At 36.7% G+C, this 24,722-nt stretch overlaps 1 protein-coding gene and 1 pseudogene across 7 annotated transcripts in view; both read right to left on the bottom strand.

Moving 5' to 3' along the window:
* Window positions 1-24,722, bottom strand: part of RDX (radixin) — an 86,050-nt gene that overhangs the window by 23,959 nt on the left and 37,369 nt on the right. For all 7 annotated transcript variants that reach the window (XM_041771703.1, XM_041771706.1, XM_041771702.1 and 4 more), the window contains 5 exons: window positions 22,541-22,637; window positions 21,898-22,061; window positions 16,967-17,097; window positions 7,241-7,401; window positions 6,231-6,323 (listed from right to left, as the gene is read on the bottom strand). In XM_041771703.1, the coding sequence (XP_041627637.1) occupies window positions 6,231-6,323; window positions 7,241-7,401; window positions 16,967-17,097; window positions 21,898-22,061; window positions 22,541-22,637 (646 nt within the window). The remainder of the gene's footprint in view (window positions 1-6,230; window positions 6,324-7,240; window positions 7,402-16,966; window positions 17,098-21,897; window positions 22,062-22,540; window positions 22,638-24,722) is intronic.
* Window positions 1,533-4,229, bottom strand: LOC121500180 (annotated as a pseudogene).

Raw genomic sequence — 24,722 nt, 5'->3', positions numbered from 1 at the left:
TCTAATCCAGTCATCAATTAAAATCATTTATGCTAGGTTAACCCGTTAATAAGTGTCTCCTGAGATAATACAACAGGAAATAGCCAACATTACCAATTATTTGGGTGGTATATTGTTGGTTTGCCTAGAAAAGTCCTGTTTTACACTGTGGTCCATAATTATAGTAATAACAACACCTTTCACTCTAAAATATGTTCTGATTTGGGTGATAAATTATATGGCAGTCTCACTTCTAAGGCATTGTAGCCAAAAACTTTTAACTTCAATCCTTTAAATTTTTAGGTCTATCTTCCGGTTTACAAGGAATACTAATGATAATAAAAGGAGAAGGTAACACCACGAGGAAGCAACTAAACAAAAATAAAGGAGAAGGGACAGTCTGCAGGTCCTTGCAATAATTTGGTATCATAAAAAGGACTGTCCTATTTTAAAAGAGACTTAGAACAAACATATACAATGCAAAGTCCTAATCTGGACACTGTCCTGCCAAATTAGCTATAAAAGATTTTGGGTCAATTTTGAATGTAGTCTGCCCAGAAATAAACTCACACAAATATGATCAATTAATTTACAGTGAAGCAGCCAAAAATATACAATGAGGAAAGGACAGTCTCTTCAATAACCAGGTATTGGGGAAACTCAGCAGACACATGCTAAAGAATAAAAGTAGACCACTATTTTTTTTTTTTGACAAGTTTAAAACATGTATTTAAAATACAATTTATAAAATGCTTAATCTGCCGACTCAGGAGCCCGCGGTGCGGGGTGGGGTGGGGTAGGCAGCTGCCTGCTAGACCAGCAGAGCAGGACTGCAGGGGTGCGGCCCTCCCTCCCATGCCCTTCTGTTCAGACACCCAAGGGGCCCACATGCACCCCTGGGATCACACGAGCAGAAAACAGGACCCCGGACGTTTCCAGAGCCTCTGCTTACCAGGGAGGCTGGGGCAGCCCTGCCCGCCCATCCCTGAGCAGAGCATCCCCACATGGGGCAGAGCAGGGTATGGCTGGGCTGGACAGGGCAGGGCGGGGCAGTGGGCTCTGGAAGGGGCTGATGGTAGCAGATAGGGTGTTGCCTCCTGCCTGCAGGTGGGGAGCACCCTGATTGAGTGGGCTGAGAAGGGTTGGTCACCAGGCCTGGACCCCCAGCTCCTTTGGTTATAGGCTGACATCAGAGTAGTGGCTCATGGGAAGCGGTTAGCTGGAAGGTCTGAGGCCTGGCTCATGGGGTCAGGGAGGAGCTGGGGGAAAGGGGGACAGTACCATGAAGGCAGATAAACAGGCAGCAGCCTCAGGTTTCTGCCCCACCCCCACCTCCCCTGGGGTTTTCCAAGCCAAAGCCTGCAGCTTACTTAAAAGAAAAAAACAAAAAAAAAAAAAAAGAAGAAGAAGCACTTAAGGAAAGTTACAATCAAAAAAAAAAAAAAGAAAAAAAAAAGAAAAAAGAAAACAAAACAAAACAAAAAACAAAAAACAAAAAACCCCACACACAAAATCCAAACCATTCTCCCATCAACCCTCCCACCTCCCCCCAACACATCTCGTTTTCATTTCTTTCTCTTTAAAATTTTGCCTGCCACCTCTCCATCTGGGAAGCCAAGAGTACAACTGTTGATGGGTGGTGGCAGGTACAGTGGGCAAAGCCCCATCTTTGGCCAGAGGGAGGTGGGAACACCAGTCCCTACTACATCCTCAATCCACAGACACCCATCAGCCAGCCTTCCCTTCGGCTCCCACTAGGGGAGAGGGGGGCAAGAGCAGGTGGTCCCGATGGCTGAGCAATCAGTATTCCTGGCCATCCCACCTGGCCTACCTCTGTACCCTTCTCCAACTGAAAGGACAGTCTCATCTTGGGCCAGAAACTACTATTACATGAAGGCTAGACACTGTACATCTAGAAGGAGGAAACTTGGTCAGGGCAGTGGAACTATAAAGACAGCAGCCAATCTTCTTCCTTGGCCACTTCTGGGGGATCATCCCTCTTACAACAGCCTGTGGGTACAACCCAACAGCCTGTGGCCTCTTTGTGACTGAAGCTCTGTTCCAGCTCTGCTCATGCACCATTTCCTGGCTGCTCATGGTTATAAGGCTATGCTGTGGACTAGCTGCTGATTCAACGGGCAGCTGGCCCTTCCTCCTCAGCGGGAGATGCAGTGGGACATGGCTTACTGGGCCTGACCTACATTCCCACAGGGCAAGGCTGAGAGCCAGGTAAACCAAAGGTGGAGTGAGCCTGCAAAACCTAGCTTGCCACCTTGGCCACCGCAAGCTGCCCTAATCACAAAATGTCCTATCACCCACTCCAAAATTCATCCGCTGAGTGGGGAGGCTACCTGGCTGGCTGAGGGATAAGGCGCAGTGCAATGGAAGAGACCAGAAAGCCTGAGAGGACCCAGTTATACAAACACACACACAGCTGCTCTAGGCAGCTGCCCTCTTAGCCTCTCCCACCTTAAAGAGCCAAAGCAAATCTCTAGGCTCTAGGGACAGAGGGGAAACTGCCGTCATTCCAGAGCCTTGCTCTGGAGAAATGGGTGAGGGGTGGCCTGGGTCTATGGTCTGTCACCACCAATCTTTGCAATGCACAGCTTGCCTTTTCCCACATGTATTCAGAATGGTCTGCTCCCAAGGTAGTGATTTCACAAAGGAAATATACTAGGCATGGTGCCATCAACAGAGATGGTGCTCCACAGACTCTTGAGAGTTCAAGCCTTGCTGGAGTGGGAAGATCTATCCACCTTCCAAGCACACTGGGCAGGAGGTTCAGAGTCCTGGAACCACTTTCTCCTGGTTCTCCTCGGGCTAACAGCAAAACACTGAGCAAGTCTCACATTCCTTACTTCCGAGCCCGGAGTGCATCTCACTCCCTGCTCTCTTCTAGAAGGAGCAAGCCTGGCTGGCAGGGAACCACCCTGAGGGGTATGGGAAGGGGAAGTCTGTTCACTTTCCCTATCTCCCAAAATACTAGAGGTGGGGTTGGCATCCTCCCCAGGCTCTCTGAGCCTATAGAGCTAGCTCAGTCTCCAGGTAGGGCGAAGATGCCCTGGGACTTAGCTGGGGGAGGGAGGTATAGGCATGGGGTGCTCATCTGTCCTGGGGGCTGCAGAGCCCTGCCCCTTTTCTGGGCGGCAGTAGGAATACAGAAGCTAAGCTCACCAAAGTCCTATTGGTTAATGTTTCTGGTGAATTTCCCAGAAACATTTTTAAGTAGACTACCAAACTACCCTTTCTCAATTAAAAATTCATTAAACTGCTAAAACCCCTCCCATGCACTTTTTCTTGCAAATCAGATTATTTGTATAAACAAACAAAAGTAGGAAGGAGAAAAAAAAAAAGAAAGGACATTTTCAAATGGAACTTGCTTTTAAGTGATGAAGACATGCACTTGCGGGTGGGTGGACGGGAGTTCTCATCCATATTTTGAAATCCCAAATTAATGAGCATGATAAACTGTTATTGCTGGCACTGGCTTTACCCCAAGTGGCCGAGTGACACTGTCTGACTCTCTACTCTGAGTCCTTCTTGGGTCCCCCCAACCCTCCCCTAACCCCCACCCTTTCCCTTTCCATTGACTTGGGACAGCCCTTATAGACGTGCCAATCACAGTGGGAAGGGGGGGGAAGGAGGGAGGTCACAGTGCATGGGGTTCAAGGTCACAGTGGGCGGAGCAAAGGGGGTCACAGTGCAAGTAAGTCAGGTCGTTCCCTCTGCTCAAGTCCAGCTGTCTGCCACGGCAGTGCGACCCGTGGCGGACGACCCAAGAGGCGGTGATGGCGGCAGCGGTGGCGGCATCCTTTCCCGCACGCATTTATCTGCGCTGTTTGAAGCCCTGTGACCCATCTGGACCCAAAGGCTGTCTGATCACATTATTGGGCTGCCTGCTGTCCTCAGGTTGGGAGATCCTGGTTGACCGGTCGAGGATGGGTTTCTCTTGCTCCTCCTCAGGGCTGGCGCTGCCCAGGATCTGCTTCCGGGCCTCGGCATACTCCGCCTCCCGCTGAGCTAGGGACTTGACAGGAAGGGCTGGCCTGCTGGTGGAGTTGGGGCTGCTGACCACACCGTTGCTGGTGGGTCTCTTGAGGATGCGGATCTGTGGAGGGGGCCCCGTGGGAAGGCTATCGTCCTGAATCACAATGGGCACTTTGGGAGGAGATTTGGATTTCCTGCCCGCTGTCTGCCGCCTCCTCCCAGCTCTCAGCGACCTCCTCATCTTCCATCTTACTCGCCGCTTTCCCTCCTCCCCCCTAGACCACTATTTTACACACCATACAGATTATCAACCCAAAATGATCATGAATCTGAACATAAGATCTAAAACGATAAAACTCCTAGAAGAGAACATATGTAGCAAGCTCCTTGACATTGGTCTTGACAATTATTTTCTGGATTGGACACCAAAAGTAAAGTTAAAAAGCAATAATAAGCAAGTGGGACTACATGAAACTAAAAAGCTTCTGCACAGCGAACTATTAAAAAAATGAAAAGGCAACCTACTGAATGGGAGAAAATATTTACAAATCACATATCCAAGTATATAAGAAACTCATACAACAGTTAAAAAACAATCCAATTTAAAAATGGGCAGAGGATCTAAAGATATCTTTCCATAAAAGATACAGATGGCCAACAGACACATGGAACAGGTGCTCAACATCACTAATCAACATGGAAATACAAATCAAAACCACAATGAGCTACCACCTCACACCACTCAAAATGGCTATTATCAAAAAGAAATAGCAAGTATTGTCAAGGACATGGAGAAAAGAGAACCTGTGTGCACTATTAGTGAGTATGTAAATTGGTGCAGCCACTATGGAACACACTACAGAGGTTCTTCAAAAAATTAAAAATAGAACTACTATATGATCTAGCAACTCCACTTCTAGGTATTTATTCCCCAAAAATGAAAACACTAAGTTGAAACAATATATACCACCATGTTCACTGCAGCCTTATTTATAACAGCCAACATAGAGCAACCCTACTGTTCATCAAAGGATGACTGGGTAAAGAGTGTGGTTTACATATACACGTGAATATTATTCAGCCATAAAAAGAAACTTGCTGTCTATGTCAACATGGATGGAACTTGAGGGCATTATGCAAAGTGAAGTAGGACAAAGACAAATAGCATATAATCTCATTTATATGTAAGTGTAAAAAAAATTTTAAAACAGAGCTCATGGATACAAAGAACAAATTCCTGGTTACCAGAAGTGGAGAGTGTCAGGGAGGATCAGGAGTGAGCAAATGGTGGAAGGGTCTAAAAAGTACAAACTCCTGGGGTGCCTGGGGGGCTTAGTTGGTAAAGCATCTGCCTTCGGCTCAGATCATGATCCTGGGGTCCTGGGATTGGGTCCTGAGCCAGGCTCTCTGCTCAGGGGAGTCTGCTTCTCCCTCTCCCTCTGCAACCCCCACCCCCACCCCGTTTGTGCTCTCTCCCTCTGTTTTCTCTCTCTCAAATAAATAAAATCTTAAAAAAAAAAAAAAAAGAAAGAAAGAAAGAAAGAAATTTCAGTATGTATCATCTTCACTGCATCCCTTGAAGACTTCATGTCCATTATTTGGTGGTCATGCCCTTGAGTCTACCACAAGATGTCTCTCAACAATCCTGTTCCTCTTCTTTCTCAGGTAATCTACCCATTAGAACAATCCATCCTCCACATTGATTGCTACATTATTTTTATAAAGCCATACTTGATCATGTTATAGTCCTGTTTCCAAATCTTCAAAGCCCAATGTCTACAGACACTCCCTATCATCTTGCAATTTATTTAAAGCCCTTTACAACTTAATTTCCTCTATAATCTTCTGGCTACATCTCTCAGGATTTCTGAACCTATACTCCAAAGTTTAGGTTCAGGTCTGCCATGTACATTCTATTCACATTCAGTTCCCTCTGGAAAGATGAACTTTGCAGTCTCTAACCACTTTTAATCTTTTCGACTCCAAAATTCAATTTACTATTCAAGATCCAGCTTAAATTTAGAAAGGTTTCCCCAACACCTGCCTTAATCCAAAGAAATTAATCACCTCTTCTGTGTTCCCAAAGTATTTAGCTTGCATCAACAGATTGGTAATTTATTACAATACACACATTCATATACACAGTTATCTTTTCCCTCTAAATTGTGACCATATCTTATATTTATCTCTATAAACTCAGCATACTACTGGGTACAAAAACAGATATTCCATAAATGATACTGAGTGAAGAAACAAATGATTACCTTGTGCTGCCACTCAGTAGCTTCCTCTTCCTTTTTCTTCTTGGCTTCTTCTAGAAGTGCAATCTTGGCAGTGAATTCAGCAAGTTCTGCTGCCTAAAATAAAGAATATGATTACCAATACTTAAAAAAAATACATTTCTAAAATTAACACTCTGTCAACAAAGCTTTAATGTACATCCTTGGGCTGTTTTATATGTTTCTCTTTTAGACAGTCTTTTATTTTAAAAAGGGTAATATTTAAGATCATAAATATTTATAGTACGTCTTATGAACTAGTAAGCAAAGTGAGAGCAGTTTTATTATTTAATAGACAAGTAGGTCTTCCGGTTTCATAGCAGGAACTTAAATGTGCAACTCAGGTGCTATTTTTTAACTATGATCATTAAAGTACTTGCTAAAGCCTACAAAAGAAAAAAAATGCAATGTATATAATGCTTTCTAGTTTAAAGAGCATGTTATCAAATAGTCTCACTGGATTCCCCAACAATCCTATTTGGTGCCTTTACTCCCTTTTTCAAAGGGAAGGATCTGAAGCTCAAAGACTCAAGGACATGTAGCAAGTAAAATGTCTGAGCTAATACTTAATTCCAGGATCTTTTAAATGTCATGCCTACTCAATACTTGCAAGTTCAATAAACAAACAAAAACATTCAATAAATTATGGCCTACAGTTATCTTCTAAGAAGGAATGAGAACATAGTGTCAATTTATCTAAAAAAAAAAAAAAAAAAACCAAACAAAAAAACAAACCACATTACTGGCTTATGCAAAGTTTAAGTCAATCTGAAATCTTTTGTTAGCAAGAGGCTCCATTTATATTTTAATGTCTTTATTTTTAGGTGATTTTTTTTTTTTTAAGGCCGAAATAAAACTTTTAGGTTTATTTCCACACTTTGTAGCTTTGGTTTGCCTTCCAGATGTTAATATACTGAATTTTACAAGGTTTGTTTCATCATGCTTTTGTCTCAATTGTTCTTTTTTCTGAAACAGAACTAAGACAGGTTCCTGACCAGTTGTTCCTGATTCTTCATCTGATCGGCAGCTTGTTTTGCGATAGCAGACTTGGCTTCTTCAGCAGCTCGACGTTCCTTTTCAAGCCTTTCTGCTTCTTCCTTTGCTCGTTTTCGTTCCTGGTCCAGTTCTAGAGCTTTCCGAGTCTGTTCTTCTAGTTCTGTCAAATATATGTACACCGCCCACCCCCCCACCAAACAGCGGTTAATTCCAATTATCCTCATTATCGAAAAAAGCCAAAATGGTAATGAAGAATCTAATCTAAAATTAGAACATCTGCAAATAAATATATATACTTTGTTTTAACTTGGCAAAAGCCTAATAATTTTTTTAAAGTACTATACAAAAAATTTGAAGAAATGAAAATTCTTTGTAATTCAATGTATAGCATAGGCTAGAAGTACATCTTTAGTTTTAAAAAAAATAATATCTCCAAAGTTTTGACCTACACAACTTGCCATCTATTTCAAAACTCTATAAAACAATACACTTTAAAACTTATGAAATTTTTTTACTTTACTAAGTATCAGATAAGGAAACTGAAGACATTAAGACTGAAAACGATACTGATTTAAAACAGAAATTTTGATGTGAATCCTATCAATTATTAAAATTTTTTGAATTATTGGTACATATTCATTCTTCAGGTATGAAGACAAGATAATATTTGGAGATAAGTGACATGAATTTTAATCTTTCAGTATACAGATCATAAAGTTAAGTGTTTTCTTATTTGATGAGTGAGAAAAAAACATTATCAGTACAAAGCCAAAAATTTTTATGTAAGTTTAAAAGTACTACTTTTAAACATTATTCTGACAACTCTTGTTTAAAAACAAGGACATTTTGGGACACAAAACAACAGAAATTTGTCTGTTTAAGAGGGTGCAATGTCCTATAAATAATGATTCTCCCTCTTTGTATACTCCCCAAAGGAGGAACAACTACAAATCTGTATGTTGTGAGGTTTGAAAGCTAATTGTAACACACACACTTCTTTTCACCATTCTTAATTTTGTTGGTCCTGGTCAGAATTAATTTAGGTAATTGCAGTTAAGACTTGGGAGGTTTGGAGAGGGGCAGGAAGAGAAATGACTGGTTAAAGTTTAAATTCTTGATAAAATAATGTAAAAATTTTATGTGGCTATCTGGCTATACAGATGAAATGTATATAACATTGGATATTGCCAAGTCTAAGCTCTAGGACTGTTCATTTTAGAATTTGCCTTCTAAAACTGGGACATCAAGCTAACTTATCAAACTTTTCTTAGAACCATTCTTTCCATCTAGTTGATTGATATATAAAGCACACAAAACTCATTGTTGTATCATTCATCTAAACCAGCAAACTAAAGAAAATAAAAACAATGCATTTTCTCTCAGAACAAAAATTCCTTCTGTACTATGAAAGAGGAAAAAAATAAGTTTGGGTTTTAAAGTTAAATTTTAAATTAAATATTTCCCAATATTCATTATTTTCTGTCAGTTTTTTGCAGTAACATTTTGAAGAATATAGACAAGGCTATGGCTCTTTTGTGATCTATTAAGAATTATTCAAAAGTGTAAATTATTTTAAATGTTGAAAATAAATCAAAACTTCAAATCTAGTCTCTTCTAGAAAGGAATGTTTTGAAATGACTTCTTTCTTTCCTCCCCAGTTAAATGAGAACAGAGACTGGAAAACTATCATCCATTAACCCAATGCCTTATTTTTGTAAATAAAGTTTTACTGGAACTCATACCCTCATTTAGTTCAATATCCTCCTATGTTTATGTACAGTACACAACTGCTTTCACTATGCAACAGCAGAGTTGATCACTGCACCAGAGACCACGTGACCTGCAAAGCCTGAAGTATTACTATCTGGCCCGTTACAGAAAAGTTTACAAATCCACATATTAGAGTATTTCTATGAAACAAACATGCCTCTAAGACCTTGGATCCCATTAGAACACCTGCAGGGAAGGATTAGCTTAAAAAGGTAAATATCAGTATTTTGCTTCCCTGGTTCATAGAAATCTAGGACCTATAATTTTTGAGGTCTGGCATATGGGAAGAGGGTATCAAGGAATATGGCTTCTTTTAGAAGATCAGCTCTTTCAGGAAGAAAATTAAAGGTTGCAAGAATAAGCTGCTTCTTTCATTAATAGTACTGCATTGATGTAGATGGTTATGGTGTTTGGGAGTAGATCAAGGAAATTTAAGCTAATAAAATTTGTGAAAGGCTCTCCTTCCCCATCAGGTTTGAGCACAAATTTGATTTCTTAAAAAAAAAAAAAAAATTGATTTCTGACAGGTCTAAGATTTTGCAAGCCAAATGATCTCTTATGTTCCCCTGAGGGCAAAGCTTAGAAACTACATAACTGCAAAAGAATTAGTAAAAAATACATTAAGGAACTATATCCCAAAAGGATTATAGAGTTTTCTTCCTTTTCCCAGTCAAAGATAATAGTTTATTAAGTATCACATTCTTCCTTAGGAAAAGAGTACTGTTGTTTAAAAAAAAAAAAAAAAGCAAAGGGAAGTTCCATAGTCTTAATTCTTAGAAATCATAGAATTAAGAATGTGTGATTACCAATTACTCACTATAAAAGCAATTTTAAAATATCTGCACTACATCTAAGCAATGGAGTATTACACCACCATAGCAAAACAAAGTAAGGAAGATCTCTTGGAGTGTATGCATATGATGTTTAAGAGTGTATTAGCTGAAAACAGCAAAGTGCAAAAAAGGGTATGTGCAGTACACATTTTATGTAAGAAAGAAGAATAAACAAGAATATAGGTTTGAGTGTGTATTTATTTTGTATACAAAAAAATAGATATTCAAAAATCCCAGCAGAATGGAACAGAGGTGGAGCAGAGTGCAGCAGCCTGAGGCCTGTAGCTGAACAAGGCTGAGAAGACAGAGATGCAGACTGAGGTACTACCTCAAGGCACCCAAGGCTTGAGAAGCCAAGACAGTTAAAAGGAGTAAATAGAAAAGTAAGCTCTAAAATCTTCATGCTATTTCCTCTCAAGATGTTTGCCAACTCCTAAAATGTACACATATGGGGGTAGAAAACTAAGGAGACAAGCAAAAAACAGCTATGATAGGCTAAAGAGCTGAGCACAAAGATCAACACTCTCTTGCAGCCAGGAGTCAGAGGCTGGTGTTCAGGGCCCTCTAAGACAGAAGGACTCCAGGAAATAAGCAGTCCCTCAGAAGACCCTCACAAAGGGCTACAGACTAGCAGGGAGGGAAAAACCAGCAAAGTCTGAAACCCTGCTCAATTCCACCCATGATCTGCTCATATTCTGCCTGTCAAAATTAAATCCTCTCTAAAGGAAAAGAACATCATCCAAAGTCTCCCTAATGTTTCATATTCAATGTTAGGCATGCAACCAAAATTACCAAGTATACTAGGAAGATGGGACCAAATGACCCCCTCCAACATCCTTAGGACCCCACAAAAGAAAAAGAGACTACTGTAAGGGCCCAAAGATTATTCAGATATTGCAGTTAGCAATGTAAGGATATTAACATAAATATAATAGATACTGCTTATCTAGGAAAGCTGAAGAATAAGCAAAGCATGAAGAAAGATAACAAAGCCTAGAGGAACACTGACAATCCTGAAGAAGCAGATCTTCAGGCATCTTATAAACCCTCTGCAAGATACCAAGGGCCAGAGTCCCCTTTATAATTATGGAAATCCAAGTTATCAATATTTTCCTTATGGTTATGGTATTTTCTAGAAACTTCATTCTCCTTTCAACATTTAGGTCCACAATCCATAGCCCTCATAAAGAAACAGATAAAATTCGGGAGGTCATTGACAGGGACCCAGATAACACTACTTACTCATTTATTTTGGCAAAACCTTGAGCAAGTAGAGTCATGTATTGAAGTGTCATCCTCCTAAAAGATAAAATGTTTATAACCACCAAACAACCAGTAAAGCTGCAAATGTGGAAGAACATGTGAAGCTCCTTCAGTGACTTAAAATAAAGGTTAAGGAAAGAAAATCTGAAAGGCTAGACTTGTAGAAGCTGGGGGGGAATCCATAGAAAAGCTAGAAATAAATGCCAATGTGGAAGATAAATCAGAGTTCTGGAACTTGTCACCACATTCAGCCACTGTTCCCACATCCTCAATACACAGAAGTGTGCAGCAAGGACATCCCAATAGCTAATAACCCTCATCTTTTAGACTATCCATCTCCAGAACCTCTCTATTCAGAAGAGAATTATGAATAGAAGATGGGAGGAAGGGAAAAGTACAATTAATATGGCAAAAAGAGAAATTACCAACCCAGGAACGATCTAGGATGTGCATCACCTTGCAATACCACAGAAGAGAGTCCATACTGTGAAATATGAAGAACATCTAGACTGAGGACTCCCAACTGAGTAGTCCAGTCTTAGCAGATACATAATAAGCTTTACTGGAGCTGTAGTTTGTCCTGTTATCAACTAAATGGCTCCCTATAATAACTTTTTCAAATAATTATTTTCTTCCTTTTCTCAACTTCAGATTTTATAAAAGTATGCAACATGTACCCATTAACAATGTCATTGAAGATAATGTAAAATTTAAGTAATCCAGAGCCTAATAGCTTGCCCTTGTCTTTGAAACATGCTTCCTACTGTACACGGACATGTACTTTTCCTTGTATGCCAATTATTCATTTATGAGACTTGTCAGCTTCAAATGTTCTAGATACAACTGATAATTGAACAGTGTGGCACTGGTGATAAAATTAACAAATAGGTGAATAGAACAGAACAGTCCAGAAGAAGACCCATACACATACAGTCTTCTGGATTTGTGACAAAGGTGATGTAGTTATAGTTCAATAGACAGTCCTAGTAATAAATGGGTCTGGGTCAATTGAAAATATATATGGGAAAAAATAACCCTTGACTCCTACAAAAATCAGTTATATATGGATAGTGGACCAAAATGTGAAAAGTAAAGCAGTATCAAGAAGGTAGTAAAAAAATAATAACTTCACAACCATAAGAAAAGAGTGATAAATGGAACTTAAAGAACAACTTTAAAAGACACTATTAAGAGAGAAAAAAAGGCAAACCATGGAGAGATTTTAACAATACATGAAAAGAACTACAGATCAATAAGAAAAAAAAAAAAAAAGAAAATCCAATTTTAAAAATAGGCAAAAGACATGGAAAAGGGTTCCTGGGTTGGTAATTTCTCTTTTTATGGATTACTTATAAGCATTTTCAAAAGTGCTTAAAATCAAATTATTAGTCATAAAGAAAATGCACTGTACTAACTGTACTCAATGGAATGGCTAAACAAAGAATACAAAAAGAAACACTGACAGTAACAAGTCATCAAAATAATGAAAATATGGAGCAATTTAACTTTCATTCACTACTGCTACCAGAATGAGCACTGATAACAATCACTTTGGAAAATGGTGGCAGTATCTACAACAAACTGTAGCCGTGTTACAGCAATTCCATTACTGGGTGCAAATACCTCCCCAAAACTAATACCTAAGTGCCACGCTTAAGAATGCTTACAGCAGCCTTAGTTTATATATAGTAGCTCCAAACTAGCACTATCCCTAATGTTTATCATCAGTAGCATGTGGTATATATACACAATAAAATATTACACAGCCATGTAAAAGAACAAACTACAGATAAGGGCATACGTTTTCAATAAAAAGAAGCCAAACAGACAAGCACATGAATTCGTTTACATGTAGTTCAAAAAAAAGGCAAGACTGTTCTTAGCCATGATACCAAAAGCACAAACAAAAAAGGAAAAATAAACTGGGGCGCTTGGGTGGTACAGTCTGTTAAGCCTCTGACTCTTGGTTTCAGCTCAGGTTGTGATCTCAGGGTCATGAGACTGGGTTCCATGCTCACTGCAAAGTCTGTCTGAGATTCTCTCTTCCTCTCCCTCTCCCTCTCTCCTTCTAAAAGTAAATAAATATTTTTTAAAAAACTGGACTTCATCTAAATTTAAACCAGTAGACTTCAAAGAACACCATCATCAAAGTGAATGTAACCCACAGAATAGGAGAAAATATTTGCAAATCATATGTCTGGTATGTCATAAGACATCTGTTACCGAAATATAGAAAAAAACTCTAACATCTCAACAACAAAAAGACAACAGAGTTGAAAAATGAGAGGAAAACTGAAAATACATTTTTCCAAAGATATATACATGGCCAACAAACATATGGAAAGATGCTCAACATCATTAGCCACTCAGAAAATGCACATCAAAACCATAGTAGCACTTCACATCCACTAGGATGACCATAATCCAAAAGACTAACATTAGCCAGTGTTGGTAAGGATATATAGATCATACAAATCATACACTGATAGTGGGATTGTAAAATGGTATAGTTATTTTAGACACCAGTTTGGCAGTTTGTTAAAAACTTAAACATAAACCTAACATATGACCCAGTTATCTACTCAAAAAGTTTATACTCAAAAGAAATAAAAACATACAAATACACAATAACCAGTACACAAACGTTCATAGCAACATATTCCCAATAGCCAAATGGTGGAAACAACCAAAATATTCACTAACTAATGAAAAGTAAAATATAGTCTATCCATAGAATGGAATATTATTCAGCCAAAGAAAAGAATGAGTACCTGATACAAGCTACAACATGAGTGAACCTCAACAACATTATGTTCCATGAAAGACAGCTACCAAAGACTACATTCTGCATGATTCCATTCACACGAAATGACCAGAACATTTAAGGCTACAGAGCTAGAAAGCAGATTAGTAGTCACCTAGGACTGGGGGAGGGAGGACTCAGAAAAAAATCTAAGTGACTTCTAATGGGTATGGGATTTCTTTTTGAGATGATATAATTGTTCAATGGCACAACTCTGAATATACTAAGCATTAAACTGTACACTTTAAATCATTAACTGTGTGGTACTGTGACTCACATCTCAACAAAGCTATTAAAAATAAATAAGACTAAACTCTATGATGATATACAGCGGAATGGTTTAAGTCACACTTGGGGTAAAAAAAATGACTGGGAAAGGACACAAGGGAGGTTCCCTGAATGTTCTGTATCTTGTTCTTCTGGGTAGTCACAGGAATAAATTCACTTGGTAAAGATTCATTAAGCTTTGTACCTAAGAGATAGATACATTACTATATGTATGTTATACTTTATAATTAATTTTCTAAAAAACTTTCCAAAAATTCTTCAAAAAATTTGAGATTTACTTCCATTCTAGAAATTAGGAACCTAAAGAAAACTGAGAGATTAAAATGATTTGCTGAAGGTCGTATTTTAATAACGATAGATTAAAGCTTAATTCCTACTGTTTAATCCTATTCATAAACAATGTAAACATAAAATGCACAAGCCCCCCAAACTCCCAACAAGACCTTTTTTTTTTTTCCAACAAGACCTTTTATCACACTACCATGCTTACTTCCTCCCAAACACGCAAAACAAATGATCTTTATTATCTATTAATTTTATTACTCTGTCTTTCCTCAATAAAATGTAAGCTATATGAGATCAGGAAACTTAGCTGTTCAGTATCATATCTCCAATATCTACAACAGTACCTAGTAACACTAGGTGCTTAATATGTATGCAAAATGAATGACATTACTATATTTCAACTCCGTCTTGTGGTTTCTTGTTTGATATTTACTTGAACAGTTAAGTGAATGCAAGACTGGCTCTGTTGTATCTCAAATATACCTTCAGAGATGGTTTAAAATGATAAAAAATAAATAACTGAATTATGGAAATATAAATGGTAGAATGGTTCTATTTAATGATTTAAAATTCATTTCCAATAGTAATGACTTTAAAAATTAAAAATAAAATAACAATAATGAAGTATAGAAAAGTTTCTTCTCAAAAACTTACAGGTTTATCTACTAAATATTATGACTTAGATATGAGCAGAGTTACTGCATTTTGAGTAAGGATTTAGCATAAATTACAAGACAAACATGAAGATTTTAGGACAGCCTGGGAAAGCTTTATTTTAGGGGGGAAAAAACCCCAAGAAACAAATTAGATGTCCTTTGCCATAAGATGACTGATTTGAAATTGTCTTGATAGGGATACTCTACATTCTTTCTTATGTTCTATCTTCCTTATATTCTTTAGTGCTTCTTGACTTGAGCAGTTTTCTGCGTGTAAATCATTAATATTTTTATTATACATCCTAAATAAACAAGATCAAAAGGTTTAATAAGTACCTATTCTCTTAGAAAAATATATATGCAAATTTAAAAGTTCTATTGTTCAATTTTTTCTTTAAAATCACACCAGTATAATAAATTTCTTTAAACATATTTTTAAAAAACACACATTGTATTTTTACAGCATTCTTCCTCTAAAGTATTGCTCAGAGTATTCACATGGCACGTAGTGCACATTAACTCACTTTATTTATATTTTTATGAATACATCTTATTTCTGTCAACCACACAGATTTCATTCCCATGCATGCTACTTATTTGTATTCCTAAAATATTGCACAAGGTAGTCACCTCATAAAGGTCTACTTTAACTGATGAAAAGGCATCTAGAGTAGTAGAAAGAGTATGAAGTTGGAATTCAGAAGAACAAGTTCTGCCCTTGTCTTATGGTCTGTAAGCAAGTCTGTTTAATATCTCTGAACTAAATAGTTTTGTAGATCTTTTCTAGCTCTGAGAAGTGAAGCTTCTAACAAGCAGATTAAAGCATAGGTTTTTTTCTATTTCTGCTCTTAGAAATATGATTTCCAATTCTCTTGGAATTAGAATAATCAATTAATTTGTGGATTAAGAGCAATCTCTGTGACTTCCTCCTCTAGTTACACATTTGCAAATTATTCTCCCCATTGCTCAAGAGGATCTCCCCACCATGGTAGCCTGATAGAAGGAATGAAAATAATCTTAAATAAGGTTATTTAATAAACTTTAAGGTTATTATTCTACCTAGAATAAAAAAACTAATGGTTGGTTCTACCAGTTGTCAGGAAAGCAGATGTTAATTCTAGTTTTATAAATAGTATATATTTCATATTACATCCCCCACCAAATTCTACTGCTTATGAATGGGGAAAAAAATCTTACTTTGCTCAATACCTTTTTTGTTTCTTCTGTTCTTCCAACTAATTGTTGTTTGAAAGTAGCATATTCTAGAGTTATTTAATATAAACTACTCGCTAAATCTAATGTATCCTTTCTATACACTATAGCATTTTGGTTACATTCTGCACAGGAAGTGGGTTTTTCCCAAGGTATTACCAAAACCAAGCTCACATCTATGTGTTGTGTATTTTTTTAATATCCTGAAAAAAAATTTAGATTGAGTTCCAAAAGTTAATTATAGTCAGACTAGCTTAAAATGCCTTAAGGTGCTCAGATGCCTTAAAGTACTTAAATATCCATAAAGCATCAAATAGAATGGCTTTTGTTTAAATGCTAGCAAGTACTGAAAATATGTGTTTATGGAACCCTGAACCGTAAGTCATTTCTGACATATAAGGGTGTATGTGAAAACACCTATATTTTTAAGTGAAAGAGAAACCAGCACATGAGCACTGTATGTGCCTCAGTTAAACACGTTTATGATGTGATCCCATTATGTATTAAAATGATAATTATGTGTAATTATTCTACAAGACAGATGAGGTTTATGAGCAGTAAGGAAATACTGGACAAGACAGCAGTGAATCCAGTGTCAAAAAAGGAAGCCACTACCTTTCTGGGCTTTCACCGTCTGTTCTTCAATTTGCCGCAGCCGCTCCATCAGCTCCTCCTTTTCCCGTTCTATCCTTTCTTTCTCCTTTTCCGCTATCTCCCTTTTCTTCTTTTCATTCTCTAGTTGTGCCCTGAAGAGGAATTAGAATTACTGTTATAAACAAATATGCAGAAATATTTACATGAAACCTAAGAACTTTGAGTACACCAAGAAGAAACTAAGTATAAATATTTTAAGAGTCTTCATTATATTCAGCTGAGCTTAAAAAAACAGCAACAACAACAACAACAACAACAAAAAACCCCATGGAGTTAAAAACATCAGACTGCTCTGTTACATGCACACATACTGGAATATAATGCATTTCTTTCTGTGGGGTCACAGAAAATGTCTAGGATGTTAAAAGGGGTAGCTGGGTGGCTCAGTCTGTTAAGCATCTGCCTTTGGCTTAGGTCATGATCCTAAGTTGGCTTCTCTTTCTCCACCTTTCCCCCCATTCGTATTCATGCTCTCTCACATAAATAAAATCTTTAAAAAAAGGTATTAAAAATTTAGCCATTTTGGAAAGATTTTCAAGGGACAAATTTACAAAACAGCTAGGAAAGTAATATTGTCAAATACATCCCTGTGTGCAAAGCATGTTTTTGATGCAGACTTGTATGTGAGGAAAAATTAGGAGATTTATCACTGCAATTGCATACTCAATGAATTCTGACACGTTACAGGCCACCACAAAAACAGTTAACTGAACAGTTCCCCTTGAGAGAAATAAGAAAAGCTTGATAGCACACAGGTTATTTTACTTTTAATAGTTTAAGTAAAATAACCTGGGAGGGCAACAATTTTCAATCATTAACATGAATTAACACACTTTTCATTCGTAAAGTAGTACCAACTTATGCTTAGATAGAAATGGTAAATCAGTTTTATCTCCTCTGACAACTCCATTAGAATGACAGTAGGTGTCCAATACTGCTTAAGACAGATCATCCTGAGTGAAAGACCACCTCCTTCACTCTGCTGCATCTGCCAGGGGCCTAATGAGACTATTTCTCTTAAATACATCCCACTCACTCATCACACAACTACTGAGAGACTACCATGGATCAGACTTCATGTGAAGGTCAGAAATATAAAGATGAATTAGATGAAGTACTACCAGATAATACTATTTCATAAATTTAATCAATATTTATTTTAATGGGAATAATTTCTTTTTTAGTGTAAAAAAATCAATTATTTCATCTCTGATATATATCTGACTACATCTAAATATTCTCAAAAAGGACATCACTGCCATTTGGTGTCAATTCTGAATTTCAGGTACAAAACCCTGTAATTTCTCAACTTCCAGTCTCTGATAAACTCATCAGCAAAGTTTTACTAATGAAGTTTTTTTCCCTTACTCTATACACCTAAATTTCAAACTTCCCACAGTTCCTAGATATTTATCTGTCCCCACCACAGAAAGAGACTCCAACTTTGGGGCAACAGCTAAAACAGACAGCTAATGGTGACCTCCTAGTACACCAAGCCAAAACCTGAACTGTAAGGGTTTCTCCTCTAAGTCTGAAGCCCACTTCTAACTTTCAAGTCTTAGTAAAGCCCCCCCTTTCCCCATGAAGCCTCTTTTGATTAAGCTAAGAGAAATTTAAGTTTTTATTTAGAGTCTCGGTTTGGAAACACTCATTTGACCAAGTTATTCTAGTTTAAGAGCATAAATAGCATATTGATAAACTATCAATTCTCTGGACTAACATGCAGAAAATAAAATATTTAGAATACCTTACTTTTTAAAGACTATCAGATGAACTCCATTACATTTTTTTTTTTTAAGATTTTATTTATTAATTTGAGAGAGAGCAAGGGAGCACAAGCAGGGGGAGCAGCAGAGGCAGAGGGAGAAGCAAACACGGAGCAGGGAGCCTGATGCAGGGTTTGATCCCAGACCCGAGCCAAAGGCAGACACTTCATCAACTGAGCCATCCAGGTACCCTTCGATTACATTTTTCTTAAGTGAAAATTAAGAGCTAATTTATATTCAGCTTCTACTCAGACTATACATTAATAATATTAAAAATTATTATACTAGGTACTATTTATTAAGCACGAGGTACTTTGCCAAATGTCTGTATACCACTGTCAGTATTTCTCACAGAAATCTTTGCAACCTTGAAGCTGGGTCCTACTGACACAGGCAGCCAGTTATGATTGGCTACATATCAGTATGTGGGTATCTGAGTCTAAATTGTCTCCATTTAAAAAAAAAATGTTTTAAGATTTTATTTATTTTTCATGAAAGACAGAGAGAGAGAGAGGCAGAAACAGGCAGAGAGAGAAGCAGGCTCCGTGCAGAGAGCCCGATGTGGGACTCGATTCAAGGATCACGCCCTGGGCAAAAGGCAGAGGCTCAACCGCTGAGCCACCCAGGCATCCCAACTGTCTCCATTTTTAAATGTGGTAACAATTTTAGCTACTATAAAACATGTTCAGGAATTACAGAATGAGTTAGCATTTAACTTGGATGTAAATAACTGAGAGCGTAGACTGCAGAGGCCACAACACCTGGTATATAATGTCAATTTCAATGCCAAAACCCCAAAGTTATGGGAGTTAAGGGGCAGAGAGTATGGCCACACATCCCAAGGTACTGTAGGGAAAGAGGTCCCTCGCTGACCAGCTACTATTCTTGCCTGAGAGCTTCCAGCAGTACAGCTCTGAGCATTCCCCAAGTATTTTTGCTGGTTGCTCTGCCAATGGGCTTGACCAAAACTGTTTCCACATATACAGTTGTCATTTTTCTCTTTCTGAACTATAAAACAGGGAATAAATGAAAACTTGGCATGCCATTTCTGAAAGACCTGCCATACCCCCATGTGGCTAGACTAATATAAAATATCCTTAGATGTTCAAATGAATTAAATAGCTACTAAATTCCTACAGTGTACAAGGCAGTCAATAAATGTCTGCTAATGAAAGATTGTAAAATTTATTCAAGACAGAAACCATGGGATTGTTATTGTGGGAGAAAAGAAAAAGTCTTTCACTTTCATCTAAGCTTTAGAGTAACTCAATACAGCACCATCACCAAATGGTACTTATTAATCATACTACATATACTAGAAGCCATACAGCACTCTCCTCTACATGTGAGAAATAAAGGACAAATCAGGGGCCTGGGTGGCTCAGTTATTTAAGTGTCTGCCTTCGATTCAGGTCATGATCCTCTGGTCCTGGGATGGAGCCCTGCATGGGGCTCCCTGGTCAGCAGGGAGTCTGCTTCTCCCTCTGATTGTGCTGTCTCTCAAATAAAATCTTAAAAAAAAAAAAAAAGACAAATGGAAAAATATATTTAATAATGTAAATAATACAGCAACACTACACATAAGCAGAACAGCTGGACATTTTATGGAGTGATGAGTATGGAATGATTTTTTTTAACTTGTAACAGGAGATCTTAGAGATGGGCCGTGATGAAAAGGGAAGGGAGAAAGAGAGAATGAGGATAAGTGTGAATGTGCATAGAAGAAAGAAGGAAAAAAAAACTTGTCTTTGAGAGAGACAGAAAGGCTATGATGGGTATGAATATATAGAAAGTAAAGCACAATAAAGAACTACTTTAACGAGCATGGAAGACTAGAATCACAACATGATCCTAAGCCACATGAGAGCAGTAAAAAATGAGTGATCCCAGTCAATTCAATATAGTATCTTTAATGATGGGGTAGGAATTACTAGAAAGTTTCATGCCTATATAAAAAATGTCTAGTGATGCAGTAAACTAAGGCACAGCCTCTAAGGCAAACAACCTGAGGAGAGCTATCTCAATTACACAGAGTATTTAAGAAAAAAACAACTATGACAAAAACCCACATCATTAAACACAAACATTATGTGTTTAGTAGCAAATTTTATCCAGCAGAGCATCCACTTAATTCTTGGATTCATATCATGTTATTTCCTGTACATTTGAAATATAAGTTTAAATATGTTTATGGCCCTTCTGTTTTATTTAGGATCTACTCTATTTCTCAGAGGACTGTGTTATTCTACACTACAAAGATTTCCTCAATAAAAGTTAACTGTAGGTTGGTCTCTAAATTTTTTCAAATAAAATAAAAAGTCCAAATCAATCTAGAATCAAATTTGGGAATTATGCTGCTGGACCCAGTAATCTGGTTCCAGGGTCAATAATAGGCTTTCACTCAGCGTCTTTCCATTTTCAAAACTCTAATATACATTTAATAGTATCTTTTTTCAAAAGTCTAAGTGAACCTGGTTAAAGAGAAAAATCAGTGTTATTGGCAGGGGTACTGGTGTTGCTCTGTACAGTTGACTTTTCACTTGAGTTCTGCAGTGTCATTAACATTGTTTTAAAGCAAAATATCCAGCTGGGTGCCTGGGTGGCTCAGTTGTTTGAGTGTCCAACTCTTGATTTCAGCTCCGGTCATTTCAGGGTCACGAGATTAAGCCCCACATCAGGCTCCACACTCAGCACAGAGTTGGCATGTCCCTCCCTCCCCCATTTGTGCATGTGTTCTCTCTCTCTCTCTCTCAAATAAATAAATACATAAAATCTTTTTTAAAAAATAAAGCAAAAGTTTTACTCAGCAATTCCTACCCACAAGCAAAACAAACTTGGAAAATTCCAAATGTATACAGTACACAAACCAATGTCAGTGAAAAGCAAGCATGTTAAAAAAACAAACACATCTATGAATTCATGAAAGCTACTTTCTCAGAAATAACTGTCAAAGATTTCTAATTTGAAAAGTATATATACTCATTTTAAAAGAGAATAAGGCTAATATTCAATTTTAGTACAATGAAAACAATATAAAAACGTAAACTCAGAGTATGTCAAAGAAACAGGCATTCTTAAATTTTAGACCACCTACTTGATTAAGAATCAAAGCCTTAAATTCCTTACCTTTCCAACTGCTTTTGATGTTTCTCCTCCCTCGCCTGAGCCTTCATCTGCTGCACTTCAATAGTATCAGGCTTCCTTCTTCGCATGTAGAGTTCATGGTTTCCCATACATAAAGCCAAAATCCGCTTATTGATTCTCAAACGAGGTGCATAAAAAACAAAATCCTAAACATAAAGTTTCTGAATTTAAAATCTTCCTGAAGGATAGTACCTCACAATAATCTGTACTAAATTTTAGTATGTGGTATGAATTCTAATGTCATATTACACAGTTTAAAAATCATAAATTTCCCAACTCCTAGCAAATATGCCATATTTGCACATAATTGTGAAATTTATCAACAAACAAGTGTTTTTAACTGCTTCTTAGGAATAGTGATTATTTTCAATTACCTCCTTATAATAAACATCACATACCTTATAGTTGAATCTCAGTTAAAATATTTACATGTTATAAAAAAGATAAAAACCTTGTATTTTTATTAACACACATCATTTTATCAGCAGTAAAGTAAAACTATGGAAAGGGAATGTTTCTCAGGAGCAAATCAATAAATGAAAAATGCTACTCTTCAAATGGTATCACAGCAAAGTGGCAGAAATTTAAAAAGAGTTAACACAGAAAACAAAATAATTTTACTTACAGGTGCCTTTTTGTCGATTGGCTTTATAACAAATTTTTTGTCATTAAATGAAATATTTCTGATTTCACTCCAGGGAAAACCAATTTTAGGTGTTAACCTTAAAAAATGAGAGCATTTCTTTAATTAAAAGCAGGAAACAAAAGACAAAATTTGTAACATTTTGGGGTCAAATTAGACAAATGACTCTCCTTAAGAGCATAAAACTTTCAAATGCATTAACTTATATACTATTGACATTATCTCTTAAGGGGACATTTGATCAATTAAGTCACTCAAGACAGAATAACTATCAAAAAATTCATAAATGAGTCATGAGCCTCGAAAGTAAAATAGCCTAGAAAACACTAGGCAACCTAGCGTATAGAACTGAGCTTCTTAGGGTTTTGTACTAGCTCTACTTAGATTCAAGCTATTACAACTATTAGTTTAAATATGTTTAAGAAGGAAGGGGGAGGAATAAAAAAATAAATAAAAAATAAAAATAAAAAAAAGAAGAGGGGGAAAAGGAAGTCTTGATAACTTTTGTATGAATTATGAACACATTACTAAATATAAAAAAATTATTTCCTTCTCTGTTTAAATGAGTATTTGTGAATAACATTAAAAACATTGAATCTCAGTATCTTTAAAAGGATTAATTTTATGGTATGTGAATTATATCTCGTTAGAAAAAATTTTAGACATTCACACATACAAAAGTTTGGACAAATGGTAGAGCTGGATTTCCAACTTTAAGAAATACAAGTTACCCCCATCTTGCCACACTGCACATAAAGATTTAAGGAATCAAATTGGAATTTTGTTTCTGCTTTTCAATGTATTTTACTATTTCAGACTACCCATCAAATGTGTCAGTGTTATCCAATAACAAGTGTGCAAAAAGATTATGATACCCTTGCTGGCCAAAAGGTACCTTGTTAGTCTTCTAAGAACAGAGTATGAATTTCTACCTATTTATAGTCCTTTTAATTCTTACGCAGATTATGAACTGCAGCACAGCAAATAATTTTTCTACATAAAACTTTGTTTCTCACTATCCATGTGTTCTACTGTCCTCTACTGGCTGAGGGAACATAGTATTTAAGGTAACGCTGTACCACATTTACATGTTACTTTGAAAAATCCTAAAGCAATTTCCTCATATAATTCTCTCAACAATCTTTTGAAGTAAGCTTGGCAGTTATATGAATTTCAAAGAGTTAACAACTTGATCATGGTCACAAAGGCAATTAGTAGCAGAGCTGGTAAAAGAACCTAACTAAGCTTTTAAAGTTATACCCCATTTTGATTTTTTAAAAAATCTTTTGGAAATATAATAGATTTTAATTATTTTTAAAAAATGAATCAGTACAGTAAGACCAAAATCTCCTTTGTCCATAATCTCCAACCTCAGTGACTCCCATTCTGAGCTAATCCCCTCTCTTTCATATTCCCTATCTTTATCTGTAATCATATCTATAATGGGTAGTCCAGGAGAAATTAATTCAATAATTTTTAAAAGAAAGAAAAGGAAAATGATTTGGTCCACAAAAATTAGTCTCCAAGTTTTTGCTTTTCAAAAATTTCAAAAGATCGTCTTCTGAATGACCTAGCATTTTAACTTGCTTTGTAATATAAATAAAAAATATCTATCAGAGCAAAATTAGTAGAATACTCTTTTGGACTTAGTATATATTGTTAGAAATGTGTATTTTATTAGATATTTGTAATAATGAAACTAAATTCTATAACCAACCAGAATAAAGAGAAATGCATTAGAAAAAGGCATTATTGACATGGACCTAAATGCTTATGTGGTATAGCAAAGGAAGAAAGTATTAATAAGCAACTGTAGCTATCATTCCTAAACGTATTTTAAGAGTCTGACATACTCTATATTAATACAAAAATTAATACCTGGTCAATTTCAAAACAAAATTACACTGTTCACTATGCTTAATACAGTGAAATTCTACTTTACTGATGTCTGAAAATATTCAAAACAATTCCTATAAGTGTCTTAAAAAAGATATTATGAAAATATAATAAATCATATATCAATTTGTTTCATTGCTCTTGACTTATGTCTATTAATTTCAATTAATATATTAATTTCAAGTTATATGCCATGCATAACATTTAAGGAATTATTCTTCACCTATAAAGGGAACAGATTTTAATTAATTTACTAGACAGAACTCAA

Source organism: Vulpes lagopus, chromosome 10 (assembly GCF_018345385.1).
Source record: "Vulpes lagopus strain Blue_001 chromosome 10, ASM1834538v1, whole genome shotgun sequence".
Taxonomy (NCBI): domain Eukaryota; kingdom Metazoa; phylum Chordata; class Mammalia; order Carnivora; family Canidae; genus Vulpes; species Vulpes lagopus.
This window is presented reverse-complemented; position numbering and strand designations above follow the sequence as displayed.